The 22997-nt window shown below is 32.5% G+C and overlaps 3 protein-coding genes across 3 annotated transcripts; all 3 read right to left on the bottom strand.

Annotated features, from left to right (window-relative positions):
• Positions 1 to 566: 566 nt before the first annotated feature.
• On the bottom strand, positions 567 to 1890 carry LOC110703074 (F-box/kelch-repeat protein At3g23880-like). Its single transcript, XM_021880833.1, has 2 exons — positions 829 to 1890; positions 567 to 656 (listed from the first exon to the last, which is right to left on the bottom strand). Exons 1-2 carry the CDS (start codon positions 1888 to 1890, stop codon positions 567 to 569), a joined length of 1152 nt encoding a protein of 383 aa, XP_021736525.1.
• Positions 1891 to 5422: 3532 nt separating this feature from the next.
• Positions 5423 to 6710, bottom strand: LOC110703073 (F-box/kelch-repeat protein At3g23880-like). Its single transcript, XM_021880832.1, has 2 exons — positions 5655 to 6710; positions 5423 to 5479 (listed from the first exon to the last, which is right to left on the bottom strand). The coding sequence occupies exons 1-2, from the start codon at positions 6708 to 6710 to the stop codon at positions 5423 to 5425; spliced, it is 1113 nt and encodes a 370-aa protein (XP_021736524.1).
• Positions 6711 to 14888: 8178 nt separating this feature from the next.
• Positions 14889 to 15746, bottom strand: LOC110703072 (putative F-box protein At1g33530). The gene has a single exon (XM_021880831.1). The coding sequence runs from the start codon at positions 15744 to 15746 to the stop codon at positions 14889 to 14891; it is 858 nt and encodes a 285-aa protein (XP_021736523.1).
• Positions 15747 to 22997: the final 7251 nt, after the last annotated feature.

Here is a 22997-nt window from a genome sequence, read left to right as displayed (position 1 = left end):
AAGCAATGATCATTATGTTGCAAATAAAGTACATTACACTGACTGATCAATGAACATAAGCATACGTTCTTTTTATTTATTTTTTTGGTGCAAATGTGTTTTTTTCACACTAGGTATATGTTTATTACATTTTGATAGTATGTTATTTTTACTTTAGGTATATGTTCATTACATTTTAATAGTATATTCTTTTCAATATAACTATATGTTCATTACTTTTATATATCATGTTCTTTCCTACAAAATGACTGTACGTTGCACCGTACAGGCGCCTGTAGGAACCAACTATTGTGTCACAACAAGTTAAGAAGCATTGAATTTTATTTTACTTTTTTATTAATAATCCTAATAACTTTACGCTACTAACCAAAGCAAGTGATAATCTCTATAATAAAGTAACATAGTAATGTCACATTAAGACTGGCGAATACAAACATTAAAATTGGACTAAAATTGAGTCTAAAAGCACTAAATATTACAATGACACAAACAACACGGGACACTTTATTTTTTAATTGGCTCCTAATTAAGTCTTTTTACTATTCAGAATCTACTCTCATGATCAATCAATCAACCATGTCAAAAAGGTGAAATGAGACTCTCAGAATAGCCAAAGACGGCCCCTGAAAAATAGCGAAACAAGCTTCCTCGATCAACTGATTCCCAAACAACGGTACCTTCACTGAATGGTAGATCTTCCTCTTCATCTTCCTCTTCCTCCTCCTCCTCCTCCTCCTCCTCTTCGTCCTCTTCATCCTCTTGTTGCTCTTGGTCTTGGTCTTGGTCTTGGTCTTGTTCTTGTTCTTGTTCTTGTTCCGATGATGATACCTTGCTAAATTCATGTAGCATAAGCTGTTGAGATTGATGTGATATCTTGTTTACCAAGAACTTTCCTGTATCAAATAAATAAACAAAATTCTTTCCCATATAGCTCATAGCTAAATCACTATCCCCCGAAATCGCCCACGACATCGCATCTCCCTTATCACGATGTTCCGTCAAACTGCGAACATGACAAAATTTCTTACCAACATTATCCTCAATAATGGCACAAGTTGTCAAGCGCCCTTGTGTTCTAAATAATCTTACATTTGCAAAATCACCAGCGAAGTTTATTGCTAATGGAATGATTACCATATCCTCTTCAACTAAATCCAATCCAATTATTTGGTTTCTCTCATTTTCTATGCGAGCAGGAAACCAATAAATAGTATCACCAACAAACGCCGGTGTTTCATTTAAATATTCTAACATCAGTTCACGATACCAATTTCTTTTAGGCCTTTGGGTCCAAAACCCAGCCTTCAAAGAATACACAAAAATAAATAACGTTTCCCTATAAAATATCAAACACCCTATCTTATAATCATCAATAGACGAAACATAACCAAACCCGGCACACCTCATTTCATAACTATCCCACTTACAAAGGACGGGACCATATGTATTGCGGACCTGGTTAGTTACAGGGTTCCACACGTACATGCGCATAATGTTTTCATCATACAAGCACAATAGCCCATTACAAGAACCCACCACACAAGTAGATTGAGGATTAAATTTAAACGCAGGATATTTATTCCTCAATTCAACAAACTCATTCAGATTGTAGTTTTCATCAAGGGATAAATAGTACTTATCTTCGTTGACAGTGTCACGATCATCCTGGACAATGAGAGTCCGATCGTTCGAGGGGTACCACAATTTGAAGTGGTCTTTTGTGAATTTAGTACTCGATATCATGGAAAACCATCCTTTTGAAACAGATTTGAGGCGAATTAAAGGTTTCACCTCAAGTCTTATTAGGATGTTTTCCTGGATGAGATGATCCGGAAGAGTTCTGTGTGTGGATTCGAATACCAATTTCTTCGGCGATGAGGTGTTCGTCATCTTTCAACGTTGGATCAAAAACTGGCCTACAAAATGAAAACACAACAAGAAAAAAAAATAATTAAAAAAAAGTTTGAATTTTAAAATTGGGGAATTAGAATTGATTATGTTTAAATTGAATTAGTGATGAATTTGCGATTAATTTAATACCTGAAGAGTAATGGCGCAGATTAAGTGGGTTGATCGGATGAGAAATGAGAATGCTGAATGTCAGGTTTGAATGTAAGAGTGAGGGTGGCGGCTTGTAATGGAAGTGTCAGTGAATAAAGAAAGGGAAAGACTATTTATATGGTTGGTCAAGTCAACCCTAGTTTTTGATGATGTTTTTTGGATTAGGGTAAAATTATGTCAAGTTTTGTAGAGTTGCACTATCTAGCATTATTGACAAAACAATTGGATACTAAGTAAAATAAAGTCTAAATATTGTGTTTCCTTAACAAATTAAGTAAAAAGGTATAAATAATGTGAAGTGTGATAGTTGTGAATAATTAAAGTTATAATAAAACCGCTTATTGTGAAATTTAATTGGATATTGCTCTCGATGGTGTCAGGATGTAAATAATTTTAATACTGTCATAAAATTTGTGATTGTATTGCTTTTTTATGCTTATTTTGATAAAATTGCTTACTATAATGTAAGGAAACTGACGTTCTAAAATGATTCAAATTATAAATCTCTGTTGTGTAAGCTAATAATGGGAGACTGTTGTGTTCTCCTGAAATAACCTTAGTACCTCGGCCGTGGCTTAAACTACAATAGCAAAAAAATGGCTAAAATAAAACTAATACGTCATCTTCTATTATAATTAAATAAATTTTGAAAAAAGATATTGCCATTAATTCCCAAACAAAAAATTTAACAAATCAATCCATAATTCATCAAATATATATAAAAACTTTACTTGCTCTCATTAATAAACTCCGAGGCTTCTCCTCGCTTTACATTATCCGTATCCATCGTACCCATTTATTTCCATTCCCTAGTCTTCAAAGAAAACATTAGAATTAATGTCACTCTTTATAATTTCGTAATTAAATGTAAGAATAATGTGTAGATTGTATTTTAAAATTTACAACTTGTTAAAAGTGTGGGTTGTGAAAATATATAAATTCATCCGATCTTAATATTACATTGACACAAATTATGTTTAAATTGAGTCGCAAAATTAGGTACCAAATTTGCTTTTATAAAATGATGATAAAAATTTCGCAAAATGAATAAATTAAAAAAAGCAAATCATGCAGTGAACGGAATTGCATATTGCGAATATAAGTGGATATTCCTCTCGATAGCATCAAAAGTTGCTAATTTTTGGTAATAGTTATAAAATTCATGGCAGCTCGTAGTCACACCCACTACTAAAATAAGCTCATTTATCGATGGGAAATACATATGGCTAGTATAAGCCATCAGTAAAAAATAATTTACCTATGGCTTTTTCAAGCCATCGTTAATTTGAGAAATATCGATGGCCTAACCATCAGTATAATTTTTTCGATGGATTTCTTCCATCGATAAATTATTTCTTTTTTAAAAATAAGATGTTACTTTTTCACCGATGGCTAAAAGCTATCGGTAAAAACTAAATACCGATGACTTTTTTCCATCGGTATTTTTACCGATGGCCTGTAGCCATCGATATTTTATTAAAAGCCATCGGTATTTTATTAAATAATAAATAAATAAATAAATATTTAGGGTTTTTTTTAGAAAAATTTGTTATTATTAATCCCAACTTTGAGTCATGAATTTACTTTCATTAATCAAAACTATTGATTATTCCTGAATAATCCCAACTTTAGGAGGCATTTTCTTCTATCAGGTCATGGCCGATCAACAATAGTCAATGACCTAATATAACAGGTTACTTGACACGTGTCAATCCCTAATTGATCTAAAGAATTAAAAAAAATTATTAACAGTTTTTAAAATAAAAAATTAAAAATGAAAAAGAAAATCCACCATCAACGCTTCCCCCACCAAAAAACACCCTCACCCCTTGCCCTTCCCCCGTCAAATCGAAAACACCCCAGGCCAGCACCTTCTCGTCGTTCCCCCGCCCTTAGAAAACACCGGCAACCTTCCACCATCCCATAAAACTCCCCTCTTCTCTAATAGCATCCCTTGATTCCAGCCACCCCATCCCTTATTCTGAATCATCTCCATCATCTTCTAACGAGACTCCATTGAATCGCTTTCACCCGAATTTCTCTCTCCTCGCCATATTCCTCCGCCATTTGACGATAAATCAATTCAATTTTTGACATAATTTTACAAATTGGTGCAACTGCAAATCCTAGGGATTTTGCGAAATTTGGGATTGAAAAATTGAATTCAAGTGGAAGAAGGGAGGAGGTGGTCGGAATCGAGGGTTATAGGAGTTTTACTAGATGGGGGAGGACTGTCGGCTTGGATTGCCGACGTTTCTGGTGGGGCGAATATGATATGGTGTTTTTGGCGAAAGGGGGTGGGTCTCCTTGCGAGTGGTTTTGGGGGAAGGAAATGAGGCCGTAGTTGGTTTCGGGGGAAGAGAGTGAGGTTGCTGGTGGTTTCGAGGGAATCCGGTGGTTTTCAGTGGGGTTGAGGAGGGAAATGGTAGTTTCCAGTGGGGCTAGGGAAGGAGGAGGAGGAGGAGGGGCTGTGGTGGGATGGAGGTGATCAGGTGGTTGTGTTTTTTTTTTTTTGGTCTTTTTTATACTAATAAAGTTGTGACACATGGCATTTAAGAAAAAAAAGTAACCTTTTCATCATGTCAACGGTCATTTGACCTGATGAAAGATAATGCCCCCAAAATTTATTTATACTTTAAAAAAATAAATTATATAATAATTATTATGTTTAGGGATCTCTTTTATTTCGTCCTCATCAGCTAGAGAAGAGAATTTTGAGGGAAAGTTTGATTTATTTCCTTCGATAATACGGAGTAACCAGAAAATCGTCTCCTCGCTGTTGGTTTCTCTCTCCTTCGATCCAAGGTTCAACTATACCACGTTCTTCAATCACCTCTCACTGGTTTTTCTTTCCTTTGTTGATTTCCTCTCTCTTTCGGGTTTCTCTATTAAAGTGGCTTATGAGCTTTCCTTGAAGACGAATCATACTTGCCTTTTGATTTCCCTATTGTATGTTTTTTTCACTATCTCTTTATATTATTGATTAAATTGTGATTTCTGATTAACAAGATCTGTCAGAATCTAGGGTTGGTTTTTTCGAATCGAATTCATCATCAAACAATTGATTTTTCATAATTGTTCGGGATGGATTTTTCAAACTGGGTAAGTTATTGTAAACAAATAATAATAATTTTACGCGACTAACTAAAGCAAGAGATAATCTTTATTTTAAGGTAACATAGTAATGTCATATTAAAATTGGCAAATAGAAACAATAAAATTGGACTAAAATTGAGCCTAAAATCAAAACACTAAATATTACAATGACACAAAATAAACAGCACCGTACACTGATTAATTATTAATTAGTTGGCTCCTAATTAAGTCCTTTTTACTATTGAGAATCTACTCTTCTGATCAGTTAATCAGCCATGTCCAAAAGGTGAAACAAGACTCTCAGAATAGGCAAAGGCGACCCCTGAAAAATAACGAAACAAGCTTCCTGGATCAACTGATTCCCAAACAACGATACCTTCATCGAGATCAGGTTCTTCCTCTTCCTCTTCCTCTTCCTCTTCTTCTTCAGCTTCATCTTCCTCTTCTGCTACATCTTCCTCTTCTCCTTCCTCTTCCTCTTGTTCCGATGATGGTACCTTGCTAAGTTCATGTAGCACAAGCTGTTGAGATTGATCTGATATCTTGTTTACCAAACACTTCCCTGTATCAAATAAATAAACAAAATTGTTTCCTATGTAGTTAAGATCTAACTCATCATCATTTTCCCACGCAATTGACCACTTCATCGCATCTCCCATGTCACGATATTCAGTCATACGGCGAACATGACAATGATTCGTACCATTATCACCGTGAATCAAACAAAATGTCAAGCACCCTTGCATCTGAAATAATCTTACAGTCGCAAATTCGCCAGGAAAACGAATTGATAATGGGATGATTACCAAATCCTCTTCAACTAAATCCAATCCAATTATGTAGTGTCTCTCATCTTCTATACGATTAGGGAACCAATAAAGAGTATCACAAACAAACGCCGAGGTTTCATGTAGATATTCAAACAACAGTTCATAATACCATTTTGTCTTAGGCTTTTGGATCCATAACCCATTCTTCAAAGAATACACAAAAATAACCAATGTTTCGTTGTGAAATATCAAACACCCTATCTTATAATCATCAATAGAGGAAACATAACCAAACCCGGTACACCTCATTTCAAAATCATCCCAGTTACTAAGGACAGGACCATAAGTATCGCGAACCTGGTTAGTCGCGGGGTTCCACACATACATGCGCATAATGTTTTCGTTATACATGCACAATAGCCCATTACAAGAACCCACCACACAAGTATTAAATTTAAACGCAGGATATTTATTCCTTAATTCAACAAACTCATTCACATTGTAGTTTTCATCAAAGGATAAATAATACTTATCTTCGCCGACATTATCACGATCATCCTGGACAATGAGAGATCGATCGTTCGAGGGATACCACAATTTTAAGTGCTTTTTTGTGAATCTAGTACCCGATATCATGGAAAACCATCCTTTAGAAACAGATTTGAGGCGAATTAAAGGTTTCACCTCAAGTCTGATTAGGATGTTTTCCTCGATGATATGATCCGGAAGAGGTGTGTGTGTGGATTCGTATTCCAATTTATTCAGCGATGAGGTGTTCGTCATCTTTCAATGTTGGATCAAAAACTGGCCTACAAAATTAAAACACCCGAAAAAAAAAAAACAAATTAGGTTTGAATTATAAAATGGGGATTTAGAATTGATTGAATTTTAGATGAAATTAGTAGATAATTTGCGATTAGATTTGTACCTGAAGAACAGTAGCGCAGATTAATTGGGTTTATCGGATGATAAATGAGAATGCTGAATTTGAGGTTTGAATGTAAGAGCGAGGGTGGCGGCTTGTATTGAAAGTGAGAGTGACTGAGGAAAGAGAAAGTCACTATTTATATTAATGGTCAACTCAACCCTATTTCTTGCTGTTATTTTTGGATTAGGGTAGAATTAGGTAAGTCAAGGTTGTAGAGTTGCACCGATCTAGTAAGTCGTCGATCACGAAAATATGAAAATGTATATTTCCCTTCATTGTTAAGAAAAAAATGAATAGTGTCGTGTTTAAAAAAAAAAATTTTGATTTTCGCACAACAAAGTCTAAATAATGTGTTTTCTAAAAAAAATAACAAGTACTAAATAATGTATAGCGTGAAATTTTGGAATTATAAAAAAGTATAATATAACTATGTATTGTGAAATATATATAATTGGATATTGCAATCGATGGTATCAGATTAGGATGTAAACAATATCTTACTGTTATAATTAAAAATCTGTGGTTGTATTGCTTTTTGAAGATTTTGATAAAAATGTGTACTATAATTAAAGGAAATGTACGTCGTTCTCAAATGTTTCAAATTATAAATCTCTGCTGTTTAAAATAGTAGACGAAAGTTGTGTTCTCGATCTTAAAAAAACCTTAGTGCCCTTGGCTTAAGCTACAATAATAATAAAAAATGGCTAAAAAAAAATAATCCATAGTTTTCTATCATAATTAAATAACTTTCGAAATTAGATATTGACATAAATTCCCCATAAAATAATTTTAACAAATCAATCCCTAATTCATCAAATATAAAAACTTTAGTTACACCTTACTATCATTAATTAACATCGAGGCTTCTCCTCGTTTTACATTATGCGTATCTATCACATCCATTTATTTCCATTCCCTAGTCTTCAAAGAAAACATATATAAGTATTGATGTCACTGTTTATAATGTCATAATTAAATGTAAGATTGTGTTTTAAAATTTGCAAATAAATTTACCTTACTTAAATATTATTAATAAAAGTGTATGTGGGTTGTGAAATAGATAGATCTGATCTATCAACATAGTGTCACAAGGTAAATTGACTAAGCTACGATTTTTTTTTAAAAAATAAATTTAAATTTTTTTTGTTAATGCATGATCTTAATATTGCAAAGACACTTATTATGTTTAGAGTGAGTTGTAAATTTAGTTACCATATATACTTTTATAATATAATTAATGATAAATATAACCGCAAATTGCACAGTGAAAGAACATACATTTTGTGAAAATAAATGGATTGATCTCGATAATGTAAGAAGGTAAATAATTGTTGGAATAAGTTAAATTTATGGTTTTTTTAGCTTCTCAGCGCGATGAAAGTTTACATTACGAGAGGAAAAGGATATTGATTGCATGTTCTCAACAGTGTCGAGATGTAAATTATTCGTAGATTGAGCTATTAAATTCATACAATTTTTTGCATCTCCAATAGAATGATAAAAATGCAAACTGAGAAGCGAAAAAAATTATGTTACTCTAAATTATTCCTGGGCATCAACCAAACTGTCGACTCTGATACCACTTGTTAGTGTCGCCGCACAAGTTCACACACCCACTGTTGGCAATAAAGAAAGGAAATTCAAAAGGTCAGATATGGGCGTCCGACCGGCAGGCATCACCCGATCGGGCGCGAGAAGAGTCATAAAATTATGGAGTTCTGTTGCCAGATCGGGCGAGCCCTGCGAAGAGTCGTAAAATTCTGAAGTTCCGCTGCCCGATTGGGCGCCCGACCAGGCGCCCGACCGGGCGAGACCCGTCCGACCGGGCGCGAGAAGACGTCTGGAAAAAATGGAGTATCTGTTCGATCGGTCGCGTGTTTGTTCGTTGAACTCCAACAGTTCTCTTGGATTCCTCTTCTTGTTTGATTTCTTGTAACCCTCCATTTAAGAGGTTGATTATGGTGTTTTAATCACCATAATATTTCTGATTTCATTTCCTTTTCATAGAAAATTACTCCATGATCTTTCATCTTCTTCAATCATTCATTTCTATAAATTGGTGGATGCTTTTCTGATTTTTACACATACAAGAAATATATACAAAACACAATAGCTTAAACACTACATCTCTCTTTTGGCATAAGATACTCGACTCCAACCTTCCACCCAAAAGTGCCTTTGTGCGGAAGTGGTGTGTTAACCTTAGGAAACGTGCTGGCGAATACAATTAAGCACCGTGGTTGCGCCGGAATTTCGTTTTCAAGTCAATGATTTGTATCACGACACACTGGTTTTGTTCTTTTGTTTGTAAGATCATCTTTTCGATCTTACTTAATATTTCAATACTATTTGTTCTAGACTTCTTCTGTACTTATAACACCTACTAGTATGATATTGTCCGCTTTGGGCAGGCCAAACCCGCACGAATTTGTTTTTGGGAACAACCCAAAAGGCTTCATACTAGTGTAGTGAACATCTCATCAATAAGGAGTTGTCCTCCTCCTCCTTTCTTCTATGTGGGACTTAGGATGCATATTCCCAACAATCCTCCCCTCAGACCTAGGACCACAAACTCATGGCCTCCCCTCGAACGATAGCCCCAATCTGTTATTAGCCCATCTTAGTACCGACGTTACTACCACAGACCCGTCGCTTGATTACACAATCAACTACCACGGTTCGCTCTCGGCCACGCACATACCCACTTGATCCCCACGATTTACAAGGTCCACCCGACCACAAACCACCACACACTGGATCATGCCCACACGCTCTGCTAACAAATTACAGGGCAACCACCACCAATCTCAAGGCAACCTCCGGACTACATAGCTGAACACACACAAGAGGAGTACAGGCGGGTCATTAGCGAGGCGAGTTAGTTGCGGTTCAAGGGAAACATTTAGTGGGTCAGGGTCAATGCAGGTCATTTATGGGCCATTGCCCACTTAATTTACTGAAAATTTTACACTACACCCCGGTGTAGCTTCTGCTACCTACACCCCCCTCTCCAAGTGACGTCATTTTGCACATATAATATTTTAAAACTGAACATATTTTATTAATAGTTGTAAATGAACATACAATTATTTATAATTGAACATTTAATTAAGGAACATTATTATAGATGAAAAATGTATAAAATTTATAATTTTGTACTTGTTATTGAAATTTTTTGAAGGTAGCACTCACTCCTTATTGTAATTGTAAGAATCATTTCCATGAAAACTACAACATAGCACGCACTCTTATTGAAATTCCTTATTAAATTTGTTAAAATAACTAATTCATGATATAATTGGGTGCTTTAATTAGTAGTATAAAAATGAACTTTTAAGTATATGCACATATTCATTTTAAAATTAATGCATTTACTTGTTGATCATGAATAAGAACGAAAATGAACATTTATCAATACGTAAATTAACATTTATACATATTGAAAATGAACATTTATCAATACGTAAATTAACATTTATCATCTATTAAAATGTGAATGACGTTATACTAACATATAAATGAACATTTAACAAAATGAAAAATGAACATTTATGAAAATATAAAAAAAAAGAAATAATAATAATAATAAAAATAACTGCGAACTATAATATTTGTTTCTCTTCTCTGAAACGGTTTCCTTCGCTCTGCAACAAAACTGAAGAATGTACAGATATAATTTATTAGTTCTTCAATAAAAATTGCTAAGATTATAGTATAATACTTAAATTGATTTACATTACTATATATGTAAATGAACATTATGAATTTCATATATGATCAAAAGATTTCATAGTATGCATAAGTCAGTTTCTCAACTCACATGAATGAATATTTATGCATTTCATAAATGTGCATAACGTATCATAAAAATGAACATTTTTTATTTTGGCATATAAAGTCAAATATAAACTCAAATAGATTCAAATATACAAGTGAACATTTATAATTCAGTATATGTTCATATATTACCTCGGAATTGTAGAAATGTTAACATCTATACCATAAGTTTTAATATCTTTTAAAAGTCCTTGATCTACAATAGGAGATTTTTACAATGACTATGTAGTAATATATAAATAAATATTTGTATTAATCATTTATTAACATGTGAATGATTGTATACTAATATATAAATGAACATTTATCAAAATGAAAATGAACATTTATAATTTTTTTTTAAAAAAAAAAACCACTACGAACTAATTTAATTAATGCTTACTTTTCTCCAGATTTTTTTTGATGTTCTTCTCCGAAACTATTTCCTTCATACTGCAATAAAAAAAATGAAATATTTCATACTCAAAATTCAAAATGTACTTGTTCAAATTACTAGTTTTAAAACTAAAAATAGTAAATGTTCCTGTAACATAATTGTAACAATAAATTATAAAAATTAGGGTTTATACTCTTTTTCGAATTAAATATGAACAAAATCACTTACTCCTTTGAATTTCGACCTTGATTTGTTGAAGTATGTAGCAGTTGAACAACTTTTTTGGATAATTTGTCGCAAAGTTTGTTGAAAATTTTGGATTAGAAAATGCTGAAAATGGGTGTAGAGAGAGAAAATGCATAAAATGGGTGAGGAGAGAGAAAGTGAAAAAAGATAAATGGTGGTTTGATTTTTACTGTACAATTGCAGAAAGTGGGTATATGAGGGAGATTGTTAAACACATCGTTTAGAGGGGGGGTGTAGGGTATGGTACCTACACTAGGGTCTAGTGTATACCAATTATTAATTTACATATATCTATTTCAAATAGACTTTTGTCAAATGTGGCATATTAATGTCTTTGATAAGGCATCTAACAGATGGAAAAGTGTCTCAAATCCTTAAGGTTTGCTGCTCTGAAATCATAATATTGCTTGATTCATTGAAATTAGGAATGAAAATGTATTATCCGATTGGGCTCTTTGCATTTTCTTCAAGTAACAATAAAATCATCAATTCATGTATGAAAAATCAAGAATTCTAACCCCTAAAATCTCAACAAAATATAACGATGTGATTTCTAAAATAAAATTAAATAAGCAAACATTCCACTAGATTGTAAAATTTATATTCGATAACTTATAATAATAATAATAAAAAAAAAAAAAAAAAACCAAAATCATCTTAACTTCGAAACTGCTTCAATGGAAGAGAGAAAACCGAGAAGTGACTTCAATGGAGGAGAGAGAGTAAGCGCTCGCTTCTATTGAAGCTGGTATAGTGGTATTCAATTGTGTAGGAGTATTATTTCCATTGTTCTTATTGGGTTGCCTATTAGATTTTCTTTTAGTTATTGGGCTCTAATTGAAAATCCCATAAAGCCTTATAAGATATGAACCTATTAAAGCCCTGTACATTAAAATTAAAAAGGTCAAAAGTTCAAAACCCTTTAATTATAAGTCCGACCCTTTTGCCATTGGGTAGCCCTGTTCAATAACCAGGCCTAGTGTCAAGCGGAAAAAGATGTGTCACCAAGCATTTCAGTTCTCTATTAAAAGCCGATCCAAATTACTCTATTATGTCTAAGTTATTTCATGGGTTCTTAAAAATAATAAGACGCAGCCAGTACAACTTCATAAATGCTTTCCACAAAGTCTTTTTACGCATAAAATGCCATAATTATGCAACCTAAATTGATTTATCCATGCAAGACAATGAGCTAGAAAACTGTACACTATGAAAGAAAAAGTATATTGATCGCATGCTCTCAGTGAGGCGTAAATAATGTGTAGATTGAGCGACTAAATTCATAAATTTATTTGCGTCCACAAGATAATTATAAAAATGCAAATCGAGAATGAAAATGCTTGCAAAGGATGTCACTTAATAATAATGTCAAAATTAAAATTAAGTATGTGTAAGTTGTGTTATCTCTTCATCAATAACAACTCCAACACGTCTATCACTCCTCATCGGCGGTACTCCTTATCTGTGACACTTTTAAGTAAAGCACACCAATTAGCCAGTAGACAAATCAACAAAGCAATTTGACCTTAAAATCTTCAATAATCCCATCTAATAACATTTAATTTAGGTAATTCTTCAATAATACCATCTAATAACATTCAATAATTGCTAGCATCAAATTCAAACTTACAATCAAATTACATTAAAATTTTTCAATATTCTCATCTAATAATAACATACAATAATCCCATCACGTAATTAATGCGTGGATTGAGGTAGTAAATTCTCGCATTTATTTGCTTCTCTTAGAGAATGATAAAATTGAAATGAGTATAACTCGTAATAATGTGTGGATTGTGTTGTAGAATTTACGAATGTAGCATTGTTAATAGATGTGCTGATTATGAAAATATAGATAACGCCATGAATTGGTAAATAATGTGTCGACCTAGTTACAAATTGAATTTTTGACTATGTTTTTTTTTCTAAGACATGAATAATGCAAATGCAAAAAATGAAATGTGTAGAATGAGCCACAAATTAGCTGCCCTACTTTCCTTCCCAAAATAATGATATATAAAAGTGCAAATTACACGAAGAATTAAAAGATTTGCAAATTGTGAAAATAAATGGATTCTCGACAGTGTCAGAAAGAAAATATTTTTTTTTTAAAATAAGTTATGAGATCTATAGTTGTATTGCTTATCTAAGATTTTATTATAGCCGCATGGTACAAAAGAAAATTGAAAATGCCCTTACTTGTGTCATAAGGTTTTGAAGATTTTGGAAAGATCATAGGTGATGGAATAGAACAAAGTGGTGAGGAAAGTAAGGACAATGAACTATCCTCTTAATTACAAATTCTAAAATTGTTTTGTCTCCACTTCTACAAAGGGAAAAGTTCTAAAATTGGCTGGTCATGAGAAGAATATCAAAAAGAATATTTATTGCATGCTTTCAACAGTGGATGAATTTTTTCCTTTCTTGTACGTAATAAAAGTGTACATTATGTAAAGAAAAGGATATTTGTTGCATGTTCTCAACAGTGGATGCCTTTTTTATAGCCACAATGAGAAGTTTTCAAGTGTTAACCAATATTTGGTTCAATCTTGGTTAATATCATGAGTGGCTGAGATAGAATGTGTACTGTTAATAATAAATGACAAAGATCAAAAGTATATATTTACTATGACTACAGTTTTATTATAGCTATTGTAAAATTGTCCCCCGATCCAACCGTACTTCTGCATAGATTGTGCAATTAAATTTGCGCATTTTTAAAAAAAAATGATAAAAATGCAAATTGAGAAAGAAAACGGTGACACTTTTATTAATGTCAAATTTAGAGGTAAGAATGCGTAGATTGTATTATAGAACTTGCAACTGTATTTATCTTGCTAAAACATTGCTAATAAAAGTGCGAATTGTGAAAATAGATACTACTCTGATCTCAATAATGTCAAGAGGTGAATATTGTGTTGGCCAAGCTAAAATTTTATGACTATATTGTATTTTAAGACACGGATAATGCATCAGCTCAATAGTGCAAAGACGTAAATGCTTTGTAGCATGACTCATAATAAAAGTATCTACCATGTTCACCTCTCTACAATAAATTGTGAATTAGATATCGCTTATTAAACAGTGCCAAAAAGTTAGTAAAATGTAGCATAAGATATGGAATCACCAACTACTTACATTTGCCTCTCTTATACTATGATCAATGATAGAAAAAATTGTGAAAAGAAATGGATATTGCTCTCAGTAATATCAGGAGGAAAATAATGTAGAATGACACACGTTACTCTCAACAGTATTAGGAGGAAACTAAGTTGGGACTAATATATGTGTTAGTCAAATCTATGAAATTGTTAACCATTTATTTCGAAAGAAAAACTTTATAAGAAGAGCATATATGCCAATAATCTAAGCATTCTACTAAATATCAATTAGAATGGTTTATTCAGTGTTCGGATACATATTAATCTACCAAGGGCAAAGAAGTTTGTTGATAGATGCATGTATAGCCGATTTTAACTTATCCAAACATTAGTTTTGTCTAAGCAAGATGAGAAACATTGAAACTTTTGCTAACATAAGTACTAGAACTTATTTTTCAATTAATTTAACGCGACTAACCAAAGAAAAAGATAATCTCTATTACAAGGTAACATAGTTTTGCAGTTGCGAATCCCTGAGGGATATTTACGAATGTTTTGAGGAATATCATATCATCATAAACTAAATCCAATCCAATTAGGAAGCTATGCCCATCTTCTATAATATCCGAAATCCAATAAATAGTATCATTAACAAACACCGGGGTTTCCCTATCTATACATGCTAACACCTTTTTATAATGCTTTTTTCTCTGACGCCTTTTAGCCCATCTCCCAGTCTTTAATGAAAACACAAGAGAAAGTAATGTTTTCTTATAAAACATCAAACACCCTATCTTATACTCATCAATAGACGATACATAACCAAATCCAACACACCTCACTTCATAATCCTCCGACCTACAGAAATGAGGGGCGGGACCCATAGTATCGCGGACCACATTAGTCATAGGGTTCCACACATAGATGCGCATGGTTTCCTCATTTAACATACACAATAGACCATTACAAGAACCCACCACACAAGACTTTAGAGGTTTAAATAAATAAGTCGGATATTTATTCCTCAATTCAACAAACTCATTCAGATTGTAGTTTTCATCAAAGGATAAATAATACTTATCTTCTCCTTCTGTATCACGATCATCCTGGACAATGAGAGATCGATCGTTCGAGGGGTACCACTGTTTTAAGTGCTCTTTGGTGAATTTAGTACTCGATATCATGGAAGACCATCCTTTGGAAACGCCTGCGAGGCGAATTAGAGGTTTCACCTCAAGTCTTATTAGGATGTTTTCCTCGATGAGATGATCCGGAAGAGGTGTGAATGTTGGTTCAAGCTTCAATTTCTTTGGCGATGAGGCGATCGTCATCTTTCAACGCTAGATCTAAAACTGGCCTGCAAAATCAAAACACCCAAAAAAAAAAAAAAAAATTGAGAATGCTGAATTTGAGGATTGAGTGCAAGGTTTAGGGTGGCGGCTTGTAATGAAAATGACAGTGAAAGAAGAAAGAGAGAGACTATTTATATTATGATGTTGTTCTTGGGATTAGGGTAGAATTAGGTCATGGTCAAGGTCAAGTTTGTAGAGTAGACAGGACCTAAAAACGTCACTGCTGACGAAATTATAAAATTGTATATTTCCCTTCAATGTTAAGGAATTAAATATATTAAGAAAATGGATATTTCCCTTCCAAAAAATAAGAAATAAAAAATAAAAAATGTACATTACGCACAACAAACTCTAAAAATGAGTAGTGTGAAATGTGTGAAATTAAAAAAAAAAAAATTGAATTGCTTCTTATAGGACAATAATAAAACTGCTTTTTGTGAAAATAATTTAATAAAGCTCTCCATGGTGTCCGGAGGTAAATATTTTTTTTTTAATTTTGTTGTAAAATCCGTGGTTGTATTGCTTTTCTAAGATTTTGCTTAAACTGCATTGTATACTATTATGAAAGGAAACATACATCGTTCTAAAATGTGTCAAAATATAAATCTCGATCTATTAAATAAGCTAAGAGAAGGTCGTTGTGTTCCCTTAAAATGACCTTAAAAAAAGGCTAAAATAAAACCACTCCGTCTTTTATTATAATCACATAACTTTCAAAAAATCAAATACTATCAAAAATCTTCCAAAAAATATCATAACAAATCAATCCCCGGGCCAATCCATGAAATCATAAAATTCTAGTTACACCTTACTGCCATTAATAAATAAACGTCGAGGCTTCTACTCGTTTTACATTATACGCGTCTATTGTAGCCATTTATATCCATTACCCAATCTAAAGAAAAAAAACATAATAATTGATTTCACTTTTAATAATGTCATAATTAAATGTAAGAATGTGTAGATTATGTTTTAAATTTTGTGAATTTATTCATTTTGCTAATATATTGTTAATAAAAGTGCGAGGTGTGAAAATAGGAAACCGCTATTAATAGTGTCACTAGGTAAATAATGTGTCGAATGTAGGACTATATTTTTTCCTAAAACATGCTTAATGTATGATCTCAATATTGCAAAGACGTAAATTGTGTTTAGAGTGAGTAGTAAATTTAGCTACCAAATTTGCTTTTCTAAAATAATGATAAATAAAAGCGCAGATTGTACCGTGAAAGGAGTTGCTTATTGTGAAAATACATGGATTTCTCTCAATGATGATAAAAGGCAAATAATTGTTGGAATAAGTTAAGAAATTCAAAGTTGGTTTGCTTCTCGACGTGATGAAAGTGTACATATGAAAGGAAAAGAAAATCGATTGTATGTTCTGAATAGCTTCGATATGTAAATAATGCGTAGATTGAACTGTTAAATTCGCGCATTTAATTTGTTTGCATCAGAAAGATTATACTGCAAAGCGAGAAAGGAAAAAAAAAATTGTCACTCTTAATAATCTCAAAATTAAAGATTTGAGTAATGTATATTTTTCCCTATAATTAGTGCTAGTATTTACACCAAGAAACATTGTTAATAAAAATGCAGATTGTGAAACCATATAAATCTATCAAAAGTGTTTAGAGGGAATCGATGTGCCACCAAGTGTATATGAATTTATGACTATTTATTTCTTACACATGAATGATGCATAATCTCAATATTCATAAATAAATTATCATCCATATTTCTCTCTCTAAAATAATAATATTTAAAATCACATATTATATTGTGTAGTTTAAGGAATTGCAAATCGCAAACCTAAATGGAGTTTCCACTTAGAGTAGATGATGGGTTTTAGGCGAGTGTGTATGTATGAAATTGAGCGAATGCATTTGGGTGAAGTTTCATCTAAATCAAAATGCCAATCTATTGTCATTATTACTCTCAACTGTGTCATTTTTACTTTTATTTGGGTAAAATTGCTAACCTTTTACAAAACAAAATTTTCATAAAAGGAATAGATATATACCAACGAGATAAGGTAGCTACTAGATATCAATAGAATACTTTAATTTATGTTCGGACACATTCCAATATCTTGAGTGCAATGAAATCAGTTGATAGATAAGTTACATATCTAAATTTACCTCTGTTACACATCAAAATATGAAATATCGATCATCATGGTGTTTCATCGACTAAACATTGTGAATCCTAAGATCATCAATAATTTCCTTACTGCTATCGACAAACGTCGAGGTTTTTGCTTGATATATTAAACATCATTACATAATACATATTTATGTATCAAAGCTGTCTCATTACATAAACTAGTGTTCAAAAGATACACAATATGTAACGAATTCTTAAATAACATCATACACGCACTATCATATAATTATCAATAGACGATACATAACCAAATCTAACATGCTAACTAAATCTGCAACTAAATGTTTCAATCTAAAAACAATAGGTAGAGCGAACTATAATTACTAATTATGAAATTATAGTGGTACAAAATAGTAGATTGATTGTTTAAGAATCTATATAATTATGACTTCTTGTGTATGTATGCCTTGATTGAAATTAATGCACATGACCTATTTATAGTTGAAGATGAATCTTGGAAGAAATGTCTAACAGATTCCAGACTTTCCTTCATCAATCTAGTAGCCATAATATTCTAAATTGTTCACGAACCATATATTCTAGTTGCTTCTAATGTCAAAAATTCTTTAGAACGATTAAGTAGATAATTCTAGAGAAAATTTAAGCATGAATTAATCTTGATTAATTTTTCTGTAAGTTTCTAGAATATGTATAAATACTCCACCAAACAAAGGGCCTATGAATTAAAATTTGTACCACACCCAACATGTAGAATGACACATTCTCAATAGTATCAAGAATATAAATAATTAATCAAACAAGATAGGACTAATATTGAACCTTAAAGGTTTTGATGATGATGAACTTCAAGTAAAACAAACTCAACTCATAAAGGTTTATAAGTGTTTAATTAGTACAGGTGAAGTTGACCTTGGAGGTGGAAGAGTAACTTAAGCTAAGAAGACATGAAGAGACCTTTGAAGAAAAGTCAAACAATATAGAAGAAGAGTTCTCTAACAAGAACTGAGTTCCTTAATTTAACAGGAATGTCCCTAACAGGAACTTGGAGGATGCAAGCTGAAGACAGTAATTTCTGGAAGGAACTTAGTTTGCGAAGTTCCAGTTGAAGACTGGAGGAAGAGTGACAACAGGAACTTGGTCCTGGTCTGCGTGAAGCCCAAGTAATTCAATATTACAGAAACGGGTACATCAATATCAATTTAGTTAAGATTTTATCTTCTAGATTTATTGTTAAATATGTTAAGTAGATATGCACGAAACTTATTAGAAGCATGACAAGATAATTGGCAAATTTAATTAAACGGAAAAAGATAAAAGATAGATTTTAAGAAAAGATTTTCGAGATAATTTATTTCTTAAAATCTGTTTTTAACAAAAGATATTATTGTTTTTGCTATAACTTATCTTATCTTATTTTCCGAAAAGATTTTCTCTTAAAATATTTACATAAAACTTTATTTTGTGATTTAGTTAAATTAACTTAATTATCTTTTGAAAAACCCTACTTGCTATATGAGTTAATCTTGTATAAATAGTAGAGATCACATTTTCATAAGTTTTTTGTGAGTTTTGCGTGAAGAAATCTCTGAGCTTAATTTGTGTAAGTTTGCCACCCTTTTAATCTTGTCATAATTGTTTCGGGTTTTGTGCATTGCTTGCCTAACATATTCTAGATGTTATATTTTCTGTAATTGGCTGGGTTATTGGGTGTGTGTGTGTATGAAATTTATATTGCATACAGGTAAGATAGCTTTGAGTGTAAAAGCTGTGAGGTACTACTGTGATAGTGCGAGTGAATTCAAGTGTAGCAGGTTCAATCTGAAACTTGTGAGTAAAGGTATGTCATACAATAGGTTTGTAACTTGAGGTTTGCCCTATTATAGTGGATTGGTTTTTATCTGGAAATTCCTTAAAAGGGTCTAGGTTTTACTTCCACTTGGGCCCTGGAAGGTTTCCTCGTAAAATCATGTGTGCATTGCAAAGTTCCTTTATATTCTGTTTTATATTTTGCAAAAGTAGTCACTAGGAACTCAACTACAATCCACCCCCCCTCTTGTAGTGTTCGTTTCAACTAACAGCTAATACATGGGCTAATTACATATGTAAAATATTGTCAACCATTAATGAAACAAATAAATTCATAATGGTATTAGACAAGATGAAACCCATGCGATGCACAGTTTGTTTGTATTTTTTAAAACAAATATTGATTGTTTGTATGTAGGGCATGTTCACATTTACTGAACTAAGCTGAACTTAAGTGAACTGATTGGAGCTGAACTGAACTAAACTAAACTGAACTGAACTGAGCTGAAATGAATATTTTATGAGAGAGGAAAATTAGGAGCTGAACTGAACTGATTGGAGCTTAACAGAACTGAACTGAAATTAAGTAAATGTGAACAGGTCCGTATTATATCATTTAATATTTTTATTTTTAAAATAAATTGTTAATTTCCTCTAATTCGTTATGTTATCTAATTTTAAAAGATAATATTTTATATTTAAGGGATTCATCAAATATTTTTTTTTTTTTAAATATTGTTACAAATTTACCTTATTTAAAATATATAAATATTTTTACAAAATAAAATATGGTGTCTTATCTTATTTAAAGATATGTCATACGGAGTAATAGATATATAAAACATATTTTATAACGGATATGGAAATTATGTGAATCAAAATTATCTCGGTTTAGTGTATAACAAGGTTATAATTCGTGCGATGCACGTTTTATATAAAATCTATTTATATAATTTTTATATTTAAAAAAATGGTAAATATAAATAAGAACTATGCACCTTGTACAAATATATTTGTAGTTTAAATAATTTAGATTTTCATTTTTAGATCACCGAGTTATGATATAATATATATTTGTTCAATGTCACTTAATAAATATTTCAATGTAGGAGCCCAGTTATTAGTGCGCTATTTATAATTGTTTTATTTTTTTTAGGATAAATTAATAGGCTGTACTTTTAATGTAAAGACTTGTAATATTAAAAAATTGTTAAATAGGCCAGGGTAGTTCCACAACCAAAAAAAAAAGAGAGAGAGAGAGAGATGGCATCATTCATGCATTTAAACGGGAAAAAATTGATTATAAGTGTGATATGTGGACAGTGATGACGTCTGCAACGTTTTGTTTTAGCAGTAGTTATCAAATTTGTGTATAAATTATAGGTGACATTAGCTTGAAAAATGAAAGGAAAAAAAGATATAGGGTTAGGGAATTTTGAAGAGAAAAAATAGCACCATGAATGACACACTGTGTCTTTTTTAGTATTATGTATTGATTGATGCATGCCAATGAGCTAACCTATTTACTAAATATCAATTTATTCAATGTTTAATTTGGATGCTTGCAAATCTATTGAGGGAAAATGAAGTTAGTTGATAGATGTTCAGGTTTTAGCCATCTTTTTTAGTGCATCCAAACATAACCTCTTATCACAATAAGATTAATTAGAGCTGTCAATTTGGGTAAATGGGTCAGGTTTGAGTCGGGTCAACTCGGGTCGGGTCAATTCAGATTAATTCCATAACCTATGCGGGTCGGGTTTAGGTTTAGGTCATGCATGAGTCGGGTCACATCGGGTCATACTTCTTATCGCCTTTGGTTCGAGTTTAGGCTGGGTTAATAACAGGTCGGGTTACATTCGGGTCGGGTGAACAATATGTCGAGATTAATTCGGGTTTTCACAAGTTAAAACGGGTTAGGGTAATTCTCGGGTTCGAGTCGAGTTCGGTTCAAGTCAATAATTTGCGGGTTAGAATCAGGTCGGATCATTCTCGGGTTTGAGTCGGGTTCGATTCAAGTCAATAATTTGCGGATTACAATCAAGTCGGGTCATTCTCGAGTTCAAGTCGGGTTTGGTTCAAGTCAATATTCTGTAGGTTATAATCAGGTTGGGTCATTTTCAAGTTAGATCATTCTCGAATCAAGTCTTTATGTTCAAGTCAATAATTTGCAGGTTACAATCAGGTCGGGTCATTTCCAAGTCAGGTCATATTTGGGTTTAATTAACTATAAATTGATAATTATCATTTTTATCAAGCTAATTATTTCCTTTGACTATAATATATATGTCAATATAATAGGGAACTATAGTCTATAATTTAGAGAGATAATTATCTCCTTTGACCATACAACAAATATATACTATATTTAACTCTTAAATTTGAGGATGATGCTCCTTTCTTTTGCTGGCCTGGACCGACTTGGTGTCCCTAGAAAAAATGATTTGATCAACAATAATAAGGTTCTCTAAATTGTATTTAAGGTGATTTAAAATCGGGTCGGGAACAATTTGGGTTGAATTTAGGTCAGGTCAATAACAAGTCGTGTTAATTTCGAGTCGGGATAGTAACAGATTGGGTTGAATTTTTGGGTCGGGTAAGTAATAGGTCTCGTAAAATTCGGGTTAGGTCAATAACAAGTCAGGTTGGATTTGGTTCAGGTTAATAACAAGTCAGGTTGATTTCGGGTCGGGTTTGTAACAAGTTTGGTTAAATTCGGGTCGGGTTAGGAACGGGTCGGAATGAATTCAGGTCAGGTTAGTAACAAGTCGGGTTAAATTCGGGTATTAACGGGTTAAAATGAGTCAGGGTCAATTTCAGTTCAAGTCGGGTTCAGTGCAAGTTAATTAAATTGGCCGTTGTAAACCGGTAAGATGGTACAAGTTGTAAACCGGTAAATTGGTCGTTTAACAGAAAATAGGATGGTTCCACACACCCCATTGGACTCCCGTAGGATATTAAGGACCATAATAAACATTTCGGCAATTTTTATTTCCAGGCAAAAAAAAGTCAAAAAATTCCAAAATTGAAGGCTTAATATCCACGTTTTTTGAGAAATTTTGGAGGTTTCAGGGCCCGGTGTAAAAAATTCTTGAAATTCTATGGGAGACATCTCGGGGTCATATAATGCCGTTTGGAACCATATATAACAATTATTTTTTGTTATAAATGCTCGTGGTAGGCTTGAATTAATGAAATCGGTGCAAGTTGTAAACCGGTTAATTGGTCGTTTAACAGAAAATTGGATGGTTCCAAACACCCAATTGGACTCTCGAAATGTATAAAGGACCATGATAAAAA

Source organism: Chenopodium quinoa, unplaced genomic scaffold, assembly GCF_001683475.1.
Source record: "Chenopodium quinoa cultivar QQ74 unplaced genomic scaffold, ASM168347v1, whole genome shotgun sequence".
Classification (NCBI taxonomy): Eukaryota; Viridiplantae; Streptophyta; class Magnoliopsida; order Caryophyllales; family Amaranthaceae; genus Chenopodium; species Chenopodium quinoa.
This window is presented reverse-complemented; position numbering and strand designations above follow the sequence as displayed.